This window comes from Hippocampus guttulatus, chromosome 2 (genome assembly GCF_054856545.1).
Source record: "Hippocampus guttulatus isolate MCC_2025c chromosome 2, RoL_Hgut_1.0, whole genome shotgun sequence".
Classification (NCBI taxonomy): Eukaryota; Metazoa; Chordata; class Actinopteri; order Syngnathiformes; family Syngnathidae; genus Hippocampus; species Hippocampus guttulatus.
In genome coordinates this window covers 7,568,988-7,590,471 of record NC_141262.1, presented here as the reverse complement: position 1 = coordinate 7,590,471, position 21,484 = coordinate 7,568,988, and the positions used below count along the sequence as shown (strand labels likewise).

General features: G+C 46.5%; 1 protein-coding gene across 2 annotated transcripts in view; it reads left to right on the top strand.

Moving 5' to 3' along the window:
• Positions 1-300: 300 nt before the first annotated feature.
• Positions 301-21,484, top strand: part of pcdh19 (protocadherin 19) — a 69,420-nt gene continuing 48,236 nt past the window's right edge. Inside the window, exons 1-2 of one of the 2 annotated variants that reach the window (XM_086133365.1) lie at positions 301-3,341; positions 5,723-6,050. In XM_086133365.1, coding sequence (XP_085989491.1) covers positions 1,210-3,341; positions 5,723-6,050 — 2,460 coding nt within the window. In that variant the 5' untranslated portion in view covers positions 301-1,209. Of the gene's footprint in view, positions 3,342-5,704; positions 6,051-21,484 lie in introns of both variants that reach the window. The other variant, XM_086133356.1, reaches the window with a different exon arrangement.

Below are 21,484 nucleotides of genomic sequence, written 5' to 3'. Positions count from 1 at the left end.
GTTGTTATTTTTACATACTTCTCTTGTATTGGCTGTCATTGGACCATACAGGTGTACCTAAATATTGAAAGAAAGGGGGAAAAGCTAGCTGTAGTATGAAAGCAATGTTGGAGCATGCATGTTATTGCAAAGCGGAGTGGAGTAGGTACAGTATATATCTGCTGGCCGTCGTGCATGTTTTTTTTTTTTTTTGCCCCACCCACAAGTGACTCCAGCCCTGGCTGTGTAACCCCTGATTGGCTGAGGGGAGTGGAAGAGAGAGGTGTGGGGGGGGGACTGCGGGTCCGCACGCACTGAACGCCCGACTGTAGAGCTACTGCGCGCCTGCCAGTGTGCGTCAGTGGAGCGAGAGGAGCGCATGTCCGACTCCGAGTTCTTTTACTTCGGATGACAGGAGATGCTGGGTCTTCCAGTGAGCACTCGCTTCACAGTTGAGCAATTTAGTCGCTACGTTTGTTTGTTTGTGTGTGTGTGTGGTTTTTTCCTTTTTAATTTGTCACGGATTTCTTTAATGACGTGGATATTTGGCGCTTTCACCCCGCCTCCCCCAAGTGCTTTGCAGGAGAAAGTGGCATCCGCAAGACTTGAGGAGGGAATGTAAGAGGGAAAAGAAGTGCTGGAATTAAAAACCAATCTTGGACTTTGCTGATGTGGCGAGACATTCCTGGAGCAGGAGACGAAAATAGGACTTGAGCTGTTGCTTAATTTGCAGATATTTGAGCACTTCAGTCGAATTTAAGTAGAATATACTGTATGCGGGAATCAAGAACGGACTTTTGAGCACCATCGCTTGGGCGATTTTTTTTAACACGCACATGTCTCTCTCTCTCTCTCTCTATAGATAGATATATGTATTTATTTTTATTTTGAGGGACTTGCCTCTCACTGGATTTTTCCTTCAATTTGGATCAATGATTCACTTTGCTCCTGTGAGACAATTCTCCTCGGAAAGGACATGTACAGCAGCACTTGGATGAAGACGTGCACGGTTAAATCACTGCAGCCTGCCCGGACACCGTGCGCGGTGCATAGCCCCGCCGTCACCCTTCGCAGTTTTACGCTGCAGGGAGGACTACTCCGATAGATGTCAAATGTGCGTACACCCACAAACATTTGTCTCTACACGTTATTTTATACCTGCCATGATTTTGGAGGTGAGTGAGTAATCAAGCGTTTTCATTAAGGTGAAGTCAACAGGTCCGGAAAGAAATGGAATTCATCCATGTAATTGCGCTGCAGCTCTTGTTTTGGGTCGGCGCCGAGGCTGTCATTAACCTCAAATATGGAATAAATGAGGAGATGAAGCCCGGCTCTGTGATTGGGAACGTGACAAAGGACGCACTCAAACAAGGATTCCAAATCGCGCCGCAGCCGCCCTACTTGCGCGTCATCTCCAATTCGGAGCCGCGCTGGGTGGAACTCAGCCCGGCCGGGATTCTTACCACGCAAATGAAGATCGACCGGGATGTTGTGTGCCGCCAGAACCCCAAGTGCATTATTTCTCTTGAAGTGATGTCCAACTCGATGGAGATTTGCGTCATCAAAGTCGAAATCGAGGATTTGAACGACAACGCGCCCAAGTTCCCGACGAGCCACATTGACATCGAGATCTCGGAAAACGCGTCCCCCGGGACCAGGTTTCCCCTGGAGGGGGCAAGCGATCCAGACTCGGGCGTCTTCGGAGTGCAGTCCTACTCAATCACCCCCAACGAGCTTTTCGGACTGGAGATTAAAACGCGAGGGGACGGCTCCAAAATTGCGGAGCTCGTCGTGCAAAAATCATTAGACCGAGAGACCCAGTCCCACTACGCTTATGAGATCAGCGCGGAGGACGGAGGAGACCCGCCAAAAATAGGCGCGGTTCAGTTAAACATCAAAGTCATTGATTCCAACGACAACAACCCTGTTTTTGACGAGCCTGTGTACACTGTTAATGTCATGGAGAACTCGCCAACCAACACACTAGTCATAGATTTAAACGCAACAGATCCCGATGAGGGCACCAACGGAGAGGTAGTGTACTCCTTCAACAGCTATGTCACCGAGAAAACGAGGGATGCGTTCAAAATTGATCCCCGGACCGGCATCATCACCGTCAATGGGATTCTGGATTACGAGACCGCTCAGATATACGAGATTGACGTGCAGGCCAAAGATTTGGGTCCCAACTCCATACCGGCACACTGCAAAGTCACCGTCAATGTGATGGACACCAACGACAACCCGCCTGTCATCAGCCTGCTCTCCCTCAACACAGAGATGGTGGAGGTGAGTGAGAATGCGCAGCGCGGGTACGTTATCGCCCTGGTGCGTGTCTCCGACAAGGATGCAGGGGCCAACGGCAAGGTTCAGTGCCGGCTCGAGGGCAACGTCCCCTTCCGGCTGCAGGAGTATGAGAGCTTCTCCACCATCCTGGTAGACGGTCGGCTGGACCGCGAGCAGAAGGACACGTATAACCTGACCATCCAGGCCGAGGACAGCGGCGTCCCTCCCCTGCGTGCCACCAAGTCGCTGGTGGTCAAAGTGGCGGATGAGAACGACAACCCGCCGCATTTCCTCAAGCCGCACTACCAAGAGATGGTGATGGAGAACAACCTGCCCGGCTCCTGCCTGCTGGCGGTTTCCGCAGAAGACCCTGACCTGGGCATGAACGGAACCGTGTCCTACTCCATAGTCCCTGGTGAGATTAAGCACATGGACGTTAACACGTACGTGAGCATAAACCCCTCGGGCCGCATTTACTCCATGAGGTCCTTTGACCATGAGTACACAAGGACTTTTGACTTTAAAGTTCTCGCCCGAGACAACGGCAATCCGTCTTTGTCGAGCAACGCCACCGTGCGAATCGTGGTGCTGGACGTCAACGACAACACGCCCGTCATGACCAACCCGCCTTTGGTGAACGGTACCGCCGAGGTGTCAATCCCCAGGAACGCCGGCGCTGGGTACATGGTGACCCAGGTCAAGGCTGACGACTACGATGAAGGCGAGAACGGCCGGCTCGCCTACACCATCTCAGAGGGCGACCGGGCATTCTTCGAGATCAACCAAGTGAACGGAGAGGTGCACTCCACCCGCATGTTCAGTGAGAACGCCAAATCCACCTACGAGATCACAGTGGTGGCCCGGGATCACGGCAAGCCCTCGCTGTCTGCCTCGGCCTACATCATGATTTACCTGTCGCCGGACTTGAACGCGCAGGAATCCATCGGACCCGTCAACCTGTCCCTCATCTTCATCATCGCCCTGGGCTCCATCGCTGCCATCCTCTTTGTCACCATGATCTTTGTGGCGGTTAAGTGCAAGAGGGACAACAAGGAAATCCGGACCTACAACTGCAGGTACTGACCCACTTGTGTGTGTGCGCGTGAGTGTGTGTGTGAGTGTGTGTGTGTGTGTGTGTTGCAATCCCTTGTGCAGTATTCTGGGCCTGCAGATTTGTCTTCTTTGTTGTAGTTTTAGGCTGCTTTTGAAATCAAATTAGTCCATCTGAAGAGCATTGTTGCTTCTGATTGAGTGATTTAATCTTTCCTTTGTGACCAATTGGCTCATAAGTACGAGTGTCATGTTCAATTTGCGGGCTTGTTGCCAGACAAGTAACACACCCTGCTGATTTGGTGACAGTCGCAGACATTTCTTATATAACCATGGCTGATTGGTCGATACTAGTTACCGTGATCTGTGATTATAGCGTTGGTCAGGTGTATTCCACCTTTAATATTGGTATCATTATGTACAAGCTAAATAAATCACCAATAATTTCAAATGTGGTCTGGATGAGCTCAAATAAATAGCACACAAGTCACAAAATTAATGAATTTACTCGGAAGCGGCACATCATGAGTTTTTTTTTTTTTTTTGCACATCGAACGCTGTGTTTTTGTTCATCAATCTCCAATCAGCCCCGGTGCCACATTAACATTATACATTTACATATAGATTGGATTTGAGACTTCACCTAATGCCATAATCATATTTTGCTTCAAATATTATTGGAAGTCAAGTTTGGACGTTCTTTTTCAAGCACTCGGCCTGTCATCATTCTAAAATAGTACCTCACTAATTTTACTTGTTGCTGTGCATCGGCCGGTTTAATATCTTCACTGGACACATCATTAGGTACACCTACACAATATAAAAGGAGTTTTGGATACAAGAGGCATCTTCACATGTCTGACAAAGCTGATAACGTTTTGATTCACACTGTGCGATATACCTGTATGTTTATTATTATCTATGCTTATGCATTGGAGATCACTCGTTGATATGGGTGGACCTAATGTTGTAGCTGCTGAGTGCATATAATCCTCTTCCTAGCAGCTTTGAAGCGGTTAACATTAGACAAAGTGTTTTAAATTGAAGCCTGATTTACTGCAGATGGATGCAACTGTGGCAGAAGCTTGATGTAAAGGGCTTTGGAGGTCGAAATTGTGCCTGTTCATTTAAAAATATTGCTCAGAGTAGAAACAATTACCAGCTATAGATTCTAAAACACAAGACCCCCCCCCCCCCCTCCACTGGGTGCTATAATCAGCAGTGATGGGATGTGTGCCCTTCTTACTCAGTCTCCCACCTTGACGATGAGGAGCCGTTATCTCCAATTGATTGCTTGTTTTCAGCCAGCCCGTCTGACTCGAAAACCACGATTTGCATTTGGAAGCAACGCAAAGCGGAAGGCAGCATGCTAAATGATAAATGAAAACAAGGTGGAGAACATTCTGCTCTTTGTTTGCGGCTGCCCATTTTATTTCCTCTAAATCAAGGGATGGGGGATGGTGGTAGCTCTTTTCAAGATGCAGTCTCAGAGAAAAACAAAAGTGAGGGAAAAACAATGCTTCTTCTTAGCTTGCGCTATTGTAGAAGTGTTGGGAGGATTAGAGCTGCATTTTAGTGAAGATGCAGAGGGCATTGTCACATCAGAGGCGAGTATCACTCAGATATTCCACACACGACTGGAGAGGACCAACTCGCATTTGAACAATAAAAATCATGCTCCTCAGAGTGATTATAAAATTTGTTTAAAAGGATTGCAAAGAAAAGAAAATAGAACAAATTATTTGTAGTAATTGTGTCGAGTGACATGTGGACATAGCATCTGTTCTCCTGTGGAAATCCGCAAGCCTGTGTGAAGAATTTTCTATTTCCCACTCCCAGAGAAGCCTTTGATGAAACATAGCACAAGTCTGTGGCTCATTCGCTCTTATTTCAGTCTAAATTGTCTCTTGGAGCCTATGGAAAACACAGAAAGAGGCAAAACGAATTTCAATCTGCAGCCGCCTCCTCCCCGTCCTCTCGACCATTCAAGCCCCACCACCAACTCCATATTGCTTGTGTGCTTGCTTGATAGTAAAAAAAGTGTGGTTTCTGTGCTTTGAATATGGTTGCACATACCAGTGGTGCTGCGTTGAACCAGTGTCGTTTGTATCTGTGGTTTTTGGCATGTTTGCATATTGTTTGCCTGTTTGTGACATGTCCAATGTTGAGCATGCAAATCCAGACATACAAAAACAGGTCAGTTCCTTTGCTGTCTCAGGGTGCCGAGTCCCTTAACTGGGTCTTTCCACCGCTGGACACAGGCAATTAGCATTTGTTTGGCACCCATGGCGCCAAATGTCATCGTAGTCGGCATGATGGTGGCAGCACGTATTTGACTGTGTGCAAAGGGAAAGCCAAGACAGAGCACTGCTTTATTGAGTCTGTTCAGTTTCTTCTACTTGCGTAGGGTGGCTGAGTACTCCTACGGCAACCAGAAGAAGTCGAGCAAGAAGAAGAAGCTGAACAAGAGCGACATCCGCCTGGTGCCTCGCGATGTCGAGGAGACGGACAAGATGAACGTGGTGAGTTGCTCGTCACTCACCTCTTCGCTCAACTACTTCGACTACCACCAGCAGAGCCTGCCACTGGGCTGCAGGCGCTCCGAGAGCACCTTCCTCAACGTGGAGAACCAGAACTCGCGCAATGCCGCACCCAACCACGGCTATCAGCACCCGTTCACCGGGCAGGCCCACCAGCAGCCAGACCTCATCATCAACGGCATGCCACTGCCTGAGGTGAGAAACCGCGCACGGTAGCTCTGGACTATGTTGGGCGACAAGGTCGCGGAGCAAAGCTGAGTGATTTTGGGTGAACAATCACCAAAACCCAAGTGGTGTTAGACTTTCGTCTTCACTCAAAGTGTCTGAAAGACCCATCTGATATCCGTTGATAGTCTGATTGGGACGGCAAGGCACTATTTGACACATTTCAACACATCTCAAGTTGTGGTGATATTTAGCACGCCATCACAGGAAAGCTGGTGCTGTCAGTGAAATGTCTGCCCGTCATTGATGGAAGGTCAAGCTATTTGAAATGGCATGTGTGACCATTTTGTCAGTCCGTTTGAGTGAAATGTTCAAGGCATTTCAAGAGATGTTGAAGTTGACCTGACACTGAACGTATTTTACCAGCACGACCTGGAGGCTGGATGAAAGGAATGATTTGCCCTTCTTCTTACATTTTCTTGTTTTTGTGCTTTCGCTGCTGCAAAAAGAGAACCCTCTTTGAGCGATGATCTATCGATCCAGCTAATCAGCTCCATCACATATAATTTCAGGTGCGAGCGGAAAGAATAATCATTGCCTAAATTGCCTGCCCACTGTCCATTTGGCGGAGCGGGCGTGCAGTGTGAGTGCATGGTTGCTCTGTGCAGCCAGCCATTGAATTATCCTGACATACTATGCACGGCTCCAGCAGAGCAGAGAAGGTCTGACGGCAAAAACTATTTGAACTGACAGCATATGCAGACCAGCTGATCTTTATTTCATACACTTTCCAATATATGAACTGCTTCATTGGATTTCTTGTGCAACACACCTCTCCGTTGTCATGACCCACTTCTCCTGAATCCTGCCAGAGCAGGCAACAGTTCCGTGAGTGACTGCATATGTAAGTCTTTGCTTTGTCTGCGGAGGACGTTGCGAAACACGTACTCCAAAAGGCAGCACCAGGAAAGGTTCTGCGTCCACACGCGCTACCGGGCGGCAAAATTGATGACTCCAATCGCTCTTTGACATTCATGGAGAGGAAGATGGGGTGTTGGGGTCTTACAGCAAGAAACACCAGATGGATATTGGCATATTGAGCAGATGATCCAGAGATATTCCGGCAGCAATGGATCCGGAGAGGTCAACGAGACCTACTTACAGGCATGTTGATTTACTTGGCCTGTCTGAGCTGGTTCTTATGCAGTGCATGAATAAGATAGGGAAGACATAATGATGCCTGGCGATGCCTGGCGATGCTTGGCGGATCGACAGTGTCACCCACTACAACCACATTTCCAGTAAATAGTACAGAAGAGTTTTGTTCACCCCATTTATATAAAGATATCCATGTCGGCTCTGTAAACAGATTACCGGTATGTTTGTGAGATACCTACATTTCGCACATCACTGGTGTGACATCATAGTAGTGGGACACAGCTTGCAAAAGATTCAAAGATAGTTTGTTTTTCATAGCCAAGAAACAAATGGCTTTGAATCCTTGAGTGTTTTGGAACACTTTATCTCTGGTCAACCAATCAACAGATTGTGTCTCGCTCCATCCGACCACTACTGTACACGAGAAACAACACAAGTCACTTTCCCATTTAAGGGTGCCTAAACACAATGCGATACAGATGAATAATCCCATTTTTAGGCAACATTAATTCTAAAAATGCTTATCAAATGTTACCTCATGGTGAAAGCATCCATCCATTTTATAATCCGCTTATTCTCACAAGGGTCGCGGGCATGCTGGAGCCTATCCCAGCTGTCTTTCCGCAGTAGGTGGGGGACACCCTGAACTGGTTGCCAGCCAATCGCAAGGCATACATAGAAAAAACATCTATCCGCAATCAGCTGAAATACTGTTAAAAATCATAGTGTCATGTTTTCATCAGTTCGTTTATACATTGCAGGAAAACACAGAGAGCATCATATCAGTGATTCTTATCTCTGGTGCCATGGCACAGATGCCTTAGGAACCTACCCAATTTAGTCCGAAAATGAATTTTTTTTTTGACATATAGTGACAGGCAGTACAGTGAAATGCTCTTCCACTAGATGGCAGAAGGTACAATTGACTTTGCGGCTACATTTTGCCATTCATAGAACAGACGAATAGTTGTGTTGTTTTTTTCAACTAAACAGCCTCAGAGAAAAATCGATTATTATATAATATTAGACATACTTATAAGTGACATTTTTGTTGGGTGGTGTGCTGTGAGAGTCTTCAAATGGAAAACAGGCCTTGGCTCGATAAGGTTGGGAAATGCTGTTATAAATGTTTGTCAGCTGGCTGCAACTTTAATCTTTATCCCCCCTCAAAAAACACACAAACCTGGCGAGGCATTCGCACAAGCTCCTGAAGCATCCTTCCTCTGTGTCTTAATGATTCCATAAAAGCACATTTGCTACCGGATTAGCCGAGCCTTGATTTGCCCGGCCTAATGAAAAAGTAAAGAGTTAGACAAATTAGGTTCGATTGATTCCGATAATCTTGTATGCAAAGCTCTGAGCCGCCTTGATGGAGCCGTGTGAGGGCAAACAGAGACGAGCGAAAGGAGTGAAGACTGGTGAATGAGTGCCAGTGCCAGGTGCCTGGGCCAATGTTGTCTTGGAGTCACTTGATTGGCTTGATGGAGGCCGGGCCTGCTTAGCACGCAGGCTTCATAGCCGGCCACTTCTCCTGAAGTTGACAAGCATCTCTTTGAGCCAGCCAGCCCCTGTGTCTGGAAATGCCAGCAAGACCGCGCTTTAACCTTCGACTGCGTTTACCTCGACGGCACAGTTGCTGTTGTTTTCTCTACTTCCCGCCGCGACATCTGCCGTCGACAGAAATCCCGCAGCACAAGCAAATGTTGCGCTTAAATAAGAAATGCTGTTGGTATCATTGCAGCACCATTTGTAATGCTGGCAAAGAGCGTTGGAATGTATCAGAAATGATAAGGAGACATCTTGAACTGAAAACCGCTTGAGTCAGCCCTCTCCCTTTGGACACTCCTCCATGATTAGGATAGCTGCTTTCTGTAATAATGATTCACTCACCCTGTGCAAAAGGAGCTTTTGTTTTGGCAACCGTTCGCTCAGTAACATGACAAAAGCTTGTGAATATTGAGGAACAGTTTTGGAAACTAGTTTTTAATACATTTTTGATACCTTCTCGTGACAAACATTTGTCACTGTATTATTCAATTTTTCAAAACTGCGAACTGAAATTTTGGGGAAAAAAGGCAATCTTTTGTTTACCAACATGCTGACATTTGGCACCATGTTTGGAAACTGTAGTAACGAACATTTTGGTAACTTTTTATGTACCTACTTTGGGTAACAATTTGTCAACTTTTGGTGAATGAACTTGGAAGGGTATCTTGAAAAATGGTCAATAATGAAAAAAATAATGATATGAACAAAGTCAACAGTCAATATGTTCTCATTTTAAAAAGAATGTTAAGCCAGTGGGAAAATATGGTCAAAAATTGCAATCATTCCAAAGTTCTTACTCCATGGTTCAGTTATTTTCCACTCATGTTCTTTTGATCAGTCACCATGTGGCTATGTGGTCTGATCTGGTTTTGCCAGTGGAGGCGACAAGCATTCATCGCAGCCTTTGCTTGTGATCAATGCACATATTAAATACTCAATTGTTTGCTGATGTGAGCTAGTGAGCATCCTGCTCATGCCACTGCAGCTGGTTACAAAGCTTTTCCTGCTTCAGACAAAGGATTGCCACATCACACAAATACACATCCTGGACTCAAACAACAGACCAGACCAAGAGAGTACCAGGTGACAGTGACAGGTCTCCTTCAAGGCCTCATACCTGCAGTTGTGTATATTGTATTCTCTCTGGTGAGAAGATGAACCAGTATATACTTCTACATCCCCTCTCGTCCATTGTTTTTAAGCATGTCAGCTGTGACATGGCTGTTGGAACTGCATGTGTTGGATGCGGATGCTCAACACAAACATAGGGCTGTCTTTCCCATAGTTTAATTATAGTTTATCACTTTCTCAGAAAGACAATTATACAGTAAAAGAATGGCCTTTGGCTACAATGTGTTTATGAATATGTTAGAAGGCTTCTTACACCTGTGATTCCAGTTAATTAGCACATAGTGGGAAGATAAGTTATTCTAACTGTATTGATTCATCTCAGCCAGCCCCCCCCCCCCCCCATTTCATACTGGTAATTAATGAGAGAGAGTGACAAATGAGGCAGAAACTAGGACGTCTCTAGCTGACTGATAATCAATGCAGGTCTCGGGCACTATGCACCATTTCATAGTTGCAATCCTCACAATTTCATTCCAGATACACATTGGATTGAATTATGCAGTTATTAGGTAGTGCACACGTTGACTCCTAATATACTCAATATAATGTACACTGAACATCAAAACCTCAAATTAATGAATAAGCACAATCTACATAGGTATAGATTTTATAAATATGATCGCACATTTGTAAATGAAAACACAATGCGGTAGTGTATATTATCGGCACATTTATTATCTGCATTTTTATTGTTATCACTGGCTTACTCACCGATTGATTATGATAAAATAAAAATGGTTTACCTGGCTCCTACTGTATGTCATGGCATTCATTATGTGAACAAATCTGGTGCCTACATTCTAACAGATTCTCAACATCATACCAAGATGCATGGCTACAGCCAAACATGTCATAATGAGCGAGAGGCAAATGTGTTGCCATCATTCGCATCATTGCAGGTGGCCTTCTACATTTGTGATGAAAACACATGTGCGCACGCACACACACACACACACACATACACCCACACACACACACACACACACAAAACCCTCACACAAAACATCTCCTATGGGTTGTCTCCTTTATTTGAAGCATGAGCTGTGAGATTATCATTTACATCGTAGAGGCTGACTTGGGAAGGAGAGGCATTGTCAATCATCGGACATCATAATGATCCTGCATTTAGAGTGGCCTTTTAATGTTACTGTAGTTGTAATTTTGGGTTTAATATACGCTTAGCGATAAATGTTGGCTGTTATGATGTGTTGCACAGAGCTTTAGAGCAGTGTGATTGAGAATATGTGGTTTACTTCAGGTGTGCTTCATACTGCTTTAAGATTAAGATATCCTTTATTTGTCCCGCAATGGGGAAATTACAGTCAGAATTCAGAAAGGAAAAGACTGGGTAGGGAGAGGGGGGGGGGGAGGCATTATATTACTGTAAATTGCAATAATACCTATTCGCTCAATATTTCTGACTTTGGCATTTTAAAACAACCTTATTCTCCCATTCATGGGCTGAGAAAAAAATATATACATTTTGCTTATTACCTCAACAAGCCTAAAAAAGCCATTAGCTTTTTAAAACCCAATGTTCACTCAAATCATTGACCAAGCAAAGGGATACTTTTCCGACTAGCGTGTACGCTATTATCAAATGTTTGTGAGGCAGCCTTTTCAGTCTCCTCCCACTTAAAGAAGAGTTTCATCGACCACCCCCAAACACCCCATCGCGAAAAGAAAACAAAAGCTTCAGTGTGTCCTCCTGATTGATTGGTGAATGATCCTGTTCATTATTTTAGTCGCTTTCGAGGCTGAGATTTGAGAAAGGCAGCACTATTTTTCAAGTGTCAGGGTTTATAAGGCCGAACAAAGCCCCAACCGTCAGAAATGAATGAACAGTGGGTGACAGAGATGCACTTAGTGCCCTCTCTAAATGAGTTTGGCCGTGGTTCCATACACACACACACACACACACACACACACACACACACACACACACACACACACACACACACACACACACACACACACACATGCTGCTAATTCTTCTGTTGCACTGCTTCCACAGTCAGAGCCCGACAGCGGTGCAGCCCTTCATGTGGATGTTGAGGACTTGTGGTTGGAAAGTCAGTTGCGGCGTAGAAAAAAAGGTGCGCAAGTGACATGCAGCTCTCAGGGCTCAAAGAACAGTGAAGATGAATCTGTTGATACAAAGTCAATGATTTTGCACGTGAAACATGTTTTTATCGCAGCTTGGAAGATTATTGGTGTGTTTCGTGTTTATTTGTTTAGTGCCCGGGTTCACTCCAAGTTCATTTTTTGTCACTTTTGGTTACAATGGTAAATACATTTTGAAATCCATCCATCCATCCATCCATCCATCTTCTACCGCTTATCCGGGGCCGGGTCGCGGGGGCAACAGCTTTAGCAGGGAAGCCCAGACTTCCCTCTCCCTAGCTACTTCTTCCAGCTCTCCCCGGGGGATCCCGAGGCGTTCCCAGGCCAGCTGGGTGACATAGTCACTCCAGCGTGTCCTGGGTCTTCCCCGGGGTCTCCTCCCGGTGGGACATGCCCGGAACACCTCACCAGGGAGGCGTTCAGGAGGCATCCGAATCAGATGCCCAAGCCACCTCATCTGGCTCCTCTCGATGTGGAGGAGAAGCGGCTCGACTCTGAGCCCCTCCCGGATGACCGAGCTTCTCACCTTATCTCTAAGGGAGAGCCCGGACACCCTGCGGAGAAAACTCATTTCGGCCGCTTGTATCCGGGATCTCGTTCTTTCGGTCACGACCCATAGCTCGTGACCATAGATGAGGGTTGGAACGTAGATCGACCGGTAAATTGAGAGCTTCGCCCTTTGGCTCAGCTCCTTCTTCACCACGACAGACCGATACAACGTCCGCATCACAGCAGACGCTGCACCGATCCGCCTGTCGATCTCTCGCTCCCTCCTGCCCTCACTCGTGAACAAGACCCCAAGATACTTAAACTCCTCCACTTGGGGCAAGATCTCTCCCCCGACCCGGAGGGGGCACTCCACCCTTTTCCGACTGAGGACCATGGTTTCAGATTTGGAGGTGCTGATTTTCATCCCAACCGCTTCACACTCAGCTGCGAAACGCTCCAGTGAGAGTTGGAGAGCCCCGTTTGAAGGAGCCAACAGCACCACATCATCTGCAAAAAGCAGGGATGCAATACTGAGGCCACCAAAACGGACGCCCTCAACGCTTCGGCTGCGCCTAGAAATTCTGTCCATAAAGATTATGAACAGAATCGGCGACAAAGGGCAGCCTTGGCGGAGTCCTACCCTCACTGGAAACGATTCCGACTTACTGCCGGCAATGCGAACCAAACTCTGACATCGGTGGTATAGTGACCGAATAGCCCGTATCAGGGGGTTCGGTACCCCATACCCACGAAGCACCCCCCACAGAACTCCCCGAGGGACACGGTCAAACGCCTTCTCCAAGTCCACAAAACACATGTAGACTGGTTGGGCGAATTCCCACATACCCTCGAGGACCCTGCTAAGGGTGTAGAGCTGGTCCACTGTTCCACGGCCGGGACGAAAACCACACTGCTCCTCCTCAATCTGAGGCTCGACTTCCTGACGGACCCTCCTCTCCAGCACCCCTGAATAGACCTTACCAGGGAGGCTGAGGAGTGTGATCCCTCTGTAGTTGGAACACACCCTCCGGTCCCCCCTTTTAAAAAGAGGGACTACCACCCCGGTCTGCCAATCCAGAGGCACTCTCCCCGTTGACCACGCGATGTTGCAGAGGCGTGTCAACCAGGACAGCCCCACAACATCCAGAGCCTTGAGGAACTCCGGGCGGATCTCATCCACCCCTGGGGCCCTGCCACCGAGGAGCTTTTTAACCACATCGGTGACTTCAACCACAGAGATAGGAGAGCCCACCTCAGGGTCCTCAGACTCTGCTTCCTCCAAGGAAGACGTGTTGGTGGAGTTGAGGAGGTCTTCGAAGTACTCTGCCCACCGGTTCACAACGTCCCGAGTCGAAGTCAGCAGCGTCCCATTCCCACTGTACACAGTGTTAGTGGTGCACTGCTTCCCCCTCCTGAGACGTCGGATGGTGGACCAGAATTTCCTGGAAGCCGTCCGGAAGTCGGCTTCCATGGCCTCACCGAACTCTTCCCACGCTCGGGTTTTTGCCTCGGCGACCACCGAAGCTGCGTTCCGCTTGGCCAGTCGATACCCGTCAGCTGCCTCTGGGGTCCCACAGGCCATAAAGGCTCGATAGGACTCCTTCTTCAGCTTGACGGCATCCCCTACTGCTGGTGTCCACCAGCGAGTACGAGGGTTGCCGCCACGACAGGCACCAACCACCTTACGGCCACAACTCAGATTGGCCGCCTCAACAATAGAGGCACGGAACATGGTCCACTCGGACTCAATGTCCCCCGTCTCCCCCGGAACATGGGAAAAGCTCTGTCGGAGGTGGGAGTTGAAACTCCTTCTGACAGGGGATTCTGCCAGACGCTCCCAACAAACCCTCACAATACGTTTGGGTCTGCCAGGACGGACCGGCATCTTCCCCCACCATCGGAGCCTACTCACCACCAGGTGGTGATCAGTTGACAGCTCCGCCCCTCTCTTCACCCGAGTGTCCAAAACATGCGGCCGCAAATCCGATGATACAACCACAAGGTCGATCATCGAACTACGGCCTAGGGTGTCCTGGTGCCAAGTGCACATATGGACACCCTTATGTTTGAACAAGGTGTTCGTTATGGACAATCCGTGGCGAGCACAGAAGTCCAATAACAAAACACCACTCGAGTTCTGATCGGGGGGGCCGTTCCTCCCAATCACGCCCCTCCAGGTCTCACTGTCATTGCCCACGTGAGCATTGAAGTCCCCCAGCAGAACAAGGGAGTCCCCAGCAGGAGTACTCTCCAGCACACCCTCCAAGGACTCCAAAAAGGGTGGGTATGCTGAGCTGCCGTTTGGTGCATATGCACAAACAACAGTCAGGACCCGTCCCCCCACCCGAAGGCGGAGGGAAGCAACCCTCTCGTCTACCGGTGTGAACCCCAATGTACAGGCACTGAGCCGGGGGGCAATGAGTATGCCCACACCTGCTCTGCGCCTCTCACCATGAGCAACTCCAGAGTGGAAGAGAGTCCAACCCCTCTCGAGAGAACTAGTACCAGAACCCAGGCTGTGTGTGGAGGCAAGTCCGACTATATCCAGTCGGAACTTCTCTACCTCACACACCAGCTCGGGCTCCTTCCCTGCCAGAGAGGTGACATTCCATGTCCCAAGAGCTAGCTTCTGCAGCCGAGGATCGGACCGCCAGGGTCCCCGCCTTTGGCTGCCGCCCAGCTCGCATTGCACCCGACCCCTTTGACCCCTCCCACGGGTGGTGAGACCATGAGAAGGGGGACCCACGTTGCCTCTTCGGGCTGAGCCCGGCCGGGCCCCATGGGTGTAGGCCCGGCCACCAGGCGCTCGCCAACGAGCCCCACCTCCAGGCCTGGCTCCAGAGGGGGGCCCCGGTGACCCGCGTCCGGGCAAGGGAAACTGAGATCCTTTAATTTTTTTTATCATAAGGGGTCTTGGAGCCGTGCTTTGTCTGGTCCCTCACCTAGAACCTGTTTGCCATGGGTGACCCTGCCAGGGGCATAAAGCCCCAGACAACTTAGCTCCTAGGATCATTGGGACACACAAACCCCTCCACCACGGTAAGGTGACGGCTCACGGAGAGGACATTTTGAAATATTTTTGCTAACTTTAGACAACTAAACTTTGGCGATATTTTGGTAACATTTTGGGTGACTTTGGTAACTGACTTAAGGTGACATTATGGAATCTTTGTTAATATTTTTGGAAGCTATGGAAACTTTTTGGTAGCATTATTGGTTATTGTAACCTTTGGTCAAGTTTGGCATATAACTTTTGGTAACACTATTGGTAGCATTTGGCAACTAAACGCAGTAACAGTTTTGTGTATGATATAAACCAACTTTGGAAATAATTTGGTATTTAGTTTTGTTGAATAGCCTTTGCTTTGTCACCTTTGTTAACTAACTAAGGGTAAAATGCTGTCTATATTGGTGACAACTTTGGTAAGTTTTTATGACGAGCTTTTGGGAAGATTTTTGGTAACTTTTGGAAATGAATCTTTGTTTGTATTTTCATAATGTTTTTTACTAACTTTTGATAACTTTGGTAACTGACCTCTGGTAACATTTTGGCAACTGGCAACTTGCTATGAGTGACATTTTTGAAACTATGATAACAAATACCTATCTGTCTCACTGACTGTCTATCTGTCTATCCATGCATCCATCCATCTGCCCATCTGCCCAAGCAAAGGTCTGCACCCTACAGGCTGCTATTCATTTCTTTCTATAAAACCCGGCCTTCAGTTAAGGACACTTTTTTTTTTCACTCCTTGACTACTTCGAACTACCACAATGGCAGGAAATGTCACATTTCTAATGGTAGAATGTCAGAATGGATTACTTTGTACTTGGAGATAAATATTACTTCAGTGCATCACAGATGGTGGCATGAAGTGCGGATAGTGGCTTAAGTGGATTTTACACTGTGTGTGACAATATATCTTATTCAGCAGACACAAGGTAGTTACCATAATCATCTACTTTTTATCCAGCTTTGTTCAAAAGCACTGAAAAGGAGGAAAATGAGGACATATTTTGTATTATACATCATAAAAAAGGGATTCATTGCAGAATCAGCGACACGGCAGCATGAATCTCTCTCAAGACTTTTTGTGGATGCGAACGCAAGTAAGGCTACAAGAACTTTGGACCGAGGTTGATGGGTCCACATGTAATTTGGAGAAGGCTAAATGGAGTGAAGGAAATGGACATCGTGTTGATGTTTATCACTGGGGAACAGGACATCATTACGCACCTTGTTAAGCCCCGCAAGCGATGCTGCATGGACGTAATTATCCATTTAAATGAGTATCCAGTGGCGTTTTTTCACCCGCCCCACTCCCGCTTTTAATTTCTCAAATTAAACTCTCAGACATAAATATGCCACATTGTGTTTCCTTTCATGGAAATCACCGGACTGTCTCAAGTCCCATCAGAGCACATGAATATGCAAATGTTTACCATCAAGCGCATAATTATCAGCATTGTTTCTCGCAAAGGTTTATTAAGCTTTCAAGAAAACTTATGACTCAAGCAGGATATTACGGACAAAGAAATAGCTCATATTCCAGTAATGGGCCTCGGTGTAGCCTCTGAGAATGCCCTGCATTTTTGTCAGGGAGAAAAGGTCAGCTTGCATATTTAAAAACACAAACCCAAAGATTTGATATGGCCAAGGGAGGAATGTGTTTGCAATCCGTACAGTGTTTTTGTTTTTTCATTATTATTTGTTTCTAATTTCTGCACCAATTAATCTCCTCTAATATTGCCAAATAAGCAGCGGGTCTCTTTATTTCAGATTTTAAGAAACTCAAGACAAAAAAGAAACAAATGACATTCATGAATTGAATTTATAAATGTTTGTCCGTGTCATATGTTATGTGGTGTGTTATATTATTTTGTTATTTTATGTTAACTGGAGTAAAGCACTTTGTTAGCTGTTACGCCTGCCTGGGTTTTCTCCGGGTTCTCCGGTTTCTTCCCACATTCCAAAAACATGCATGGCGCACTCTAAATTGTCCCTAGGTGTGAATGTGAGCGCGGATGGCTGTTCGTCTCTGAGTGCCCTGCGATTGGCTGGCAACTGGTTCAGGGTGTATCCCGCCTATTGCCCGAAAACAGCTGGGATAGGCTCCAGCAAGCCCGCGACCCTCATGAGGATAAACGGATTAGAAAATGGATGGATGGATGGTCTAATGACTTGTTTTCCTCAACGTAGGGGCACAGGCACATATTTAATACTTGCTGTGAATGGAAAGTTCCTCGAGCAAACAGCTCTGACACCAGGGAAGAGTGACCTTTTTGCTGAAGCTTGAAACAAGGAGGTAACGGGAAGATGTTAGTTAGCATTTCCCTCCATCAGATCAAATGTCAACTTCTGCATGCATTATTGTAGAATAGTAAGCACGGAGACTTATCAAACAATTTGCCGGCACGGGTGGAAGAAATCCAACTGAAGATATGCTGTCGCGCTTTGCCACGGCACTGCTATTGTGGCTGGTTATTCATGCTTTTTAAGAGTAAGAAGAAAGTATTATAAGAGTGGCACTGAAGTAGCAAACAGACAGGCAAATGCTGCATTGTTTTGTTCGCTCCACTGGTGCAGAGGCCCTTCATTTCATTTGAGAACATTCAAATGGTGTTTTTGTTTCAAGACATAAGCCTGCATTTGCATCAGGGACTAATATATGGAGGTTTTGACTGTAGCGGTGGCAGAAATCAGCTGCCTCAGAGGCGCAGGGTGACGTGTCCGTTGGAGCAGCGGGGTGGCGTAATTGTGCATTGTGAATCCACACAACAGAGGTGGAGCATGTAATGAGCTGCAGCACTTGCAGCCAGCCAGCCTAATGGGCTATGACTGAGTGTGGAAGCCTCACGTTCCCTCTGCCCTGTGTGGTTGCCATTTTTTTTTCTCCCGTGCTCACCCCCCCCCACCTGACGCCATCACCCCTGTTATCCCCTTCCTTTATCACTTCTCCCTCAGCCGTTGTTGCCCCACCACTCTGTGTGTTTAGCTGCTATTCCCATTCATGATTTGTGCAAATCTCAGAGCAGTCGGTGTGATTGAGCCTGACATAAAGCGGAGGAGCTGCGAGATGACATTAAGAATTAAGCAGCACAATGAAGGCTCTGGGAGAGAATTTTGCTGATGTCTGGTGTCAGGGATTTGCTGTTTGGAAGTCTCACCTTTCCATTAAAGAGTGCTTTGCATTTTTGCATTCACACGCAGATATGCAGCTGTCTGCCCAGGCTAGTGTTCCTGGGATTAAAGGTTTCCAGAAAAGGGCCTAGGCGTATTATTTACACCCAATGGCAGCTTGAAGAGGTATGAGAATCCATTTCTTTGCTTGAGTAATACCAGGTCAAGTTGCGAAGACAGGAATGTGTGCCAGGAATAGATGATATCATCTCTTTCTGGGCTCAGGAAGACGCAGAGGATGAAAACACCACTAATGATAATAGTTATGACTGCTTTGCTTTGAAATTGATAATGACTCCGCCTCCTCATGTGGCTCGCTTTCGGCATTAGGAAGTAATATTCAGGCCGTGGTGCACAATGGGCTGCCGCATTTTGACTCTCTCCTCACGTCCAACGTTTGACATAGCACAGCCCAGACAGCCAACTTAATGAACGAAAAGAACTTGGCCTCACTAAGGCGGCTTTAAGTGTCGTCTTTTTTCCACGCTAACTTCTTTAGTTCCACCTGAGATCTGCTCCTTGCTCCAGTTAGAAAGGTAAAGCGGTGGTGCTCCTTTAAAAAAAAGCCTCCTTTTATAATCTCTGGGCTTTAACAATGTAGGTTGATGATTCCTTTGGCGACCAAAGCAGCAAGGTCATCATTGAGCTATGTTAACTCTTGTTGAGTGCGGGCATTGTATAATTTTGAATCACGTTTTCTGCATTGGAAGCGGTTCCAAGATATCCGGCAAAAAGTGTCACTTTTTGGTACGCTTTAATTTTGGTACCGGCTGCTATACAAATTCATTTCGTATGGTAATTTATTTGACTGCATTCATGAACTGACTCATGAACAATAGCAATGCTATGAATGCTATTCACGTGGCAGACGGAAATGCAAGCCTAATTAGGTTTTACCCAACTGTGAACTAAACAGTACCACGTGTCGGAATCAGGGCTTTACAAGTGAACATTGCTTCATGAAAGGCAAGGCTTAGCTGTCAGATAATGTTAAGGGTCCCAAAATTGCTCAAGTATCAAGTACAACTTTATTGTCAAATGTGCTGTATTTGTAACATACAGCACATTTGCCCTGCTGTATGTGTAACATACAGCACAGATGACATTTCCTCCCTCTTAAACACACAACAGACAGCAAGGTAACCATTTGAAGTTAATATGCTGAAAAGGAAACTGTTGTGAAATATTTGACATGCCAGTTGTCCCTCATTGTCAAAAATGCACATTAAAGTTGAATATTTACTTCCAAATAGAGCCTTTTCAGACAATTATGTTCAACCAGCAGTTTCCGACCATGTCGATCCATCTCTTTTCTATACCGCTTATCCTGTTCACGATCAGGACTATGAAAAAGTTACAAATCCTCGTTTTGCCTAATTAACAAAAACGCATCAGGGCGAACCAAAATGTATTGAACAGCTTTGCTGCAAGCTAATATTATCATCCCAAAATGGCTGATTGTCTGAAAAATACTTTTGAAAAAGGTATATAACTTGTATTATTAATTATTTTCTTTCTGGGAGAGCATTTTCTCACACATATGGTAGCAGTTACCATCATACTTTTAATTTTATTGAGTTTTTTTTTTTTATACAGTTCATCCTATTCGGGGGTTTGTGTATGGGTAAGGAATGTGTTTACTGGTAGTCAATTTACACGTCCTTGTTCATCCATTCATCTATTTTCTGAACCGCTTTATCCTCACAAGGGACAAGGGGCATGCTGGAGCCTATCCCAGCCATCGTCGGGCAGTAGGCAGGGGCCACCCTGAACTGGTTGCCAGCCAATCGCAGGGCACACAGAGACGAACAATCATCCACGGTCACACTCACACCTAGGGACAATTTAGAGTGTTCAATCAGCCTGCCATGCATGTTTTTGGAATGTGGGAGGAACCGGAGTACCTGGAGAAAACCAAAGAAGGCCCGGGGAGAACATGCAAACTCCACACATGGAGGCCGCACCCGGGATCGAACCCACAACCACTACACTGTGAGGTTGACACGCTAACCACTGGACCACCCTTACACATCCTTGTGTTGTTTAAAAAATATATATATACCTGTATATATATATTGCTATGATAACCTTAAAAGGAAAAAAAAAAACAATGAAATACGAAAACATTTAACATACAGTATATATTTAATGTGTTCTCGCTGGCTGCTGTGCTGTTCACAGCCTACTTTCTAACTGTTGGCACCAGTATTGGCCAGAAATCCCCATGACAAGCGCTCGTTTGTGTCCAATTTACTGTAGAAATCCTCGTATTGTCTAGTCGCCAATATCTGAATGTGTTATTATAAAAACATCCCTTATCCATATTCATGCGTGGTCGCCTACTTTGAGAGCACACTGTCAGGTTTGTCCAATTTGACACTCAGGAATAAACAAAAGGAGGAGACAAGGAGACTCGATTCTGGTACCAGGAGGGAACGAGGAGAAGCGTTCGGTTTCAGTTCTCCGCACGTAACCCTAACGATCTCCCCCTTCACCTCCTCATTTATTGGGAAAGCTACTACATAGGTGTGTCCAACCTAAAGGGTGGGGGCTGTTGAACACACACTGAACTTGTTTGACTATGTGTGTGTATGTGAGTGCAAATTACGTACATGTGTGCAATTGTCACAAAAACATCACGCCGCAGCTGGTGTTGATGGCTCCATTCACTGTTCACCCTTGCTCACTGTTTAGTCTTAACACTTATCTCGTCCCAACCACGTCCTCGGAAAGGTGGTTGCGTCCCTAAACTTCCACACAGTGCACCAAGCATTCTTGATTATAAAAGTGAGTATATAATGGATAAAATGTGAGTACATAATAAAGAATGTAT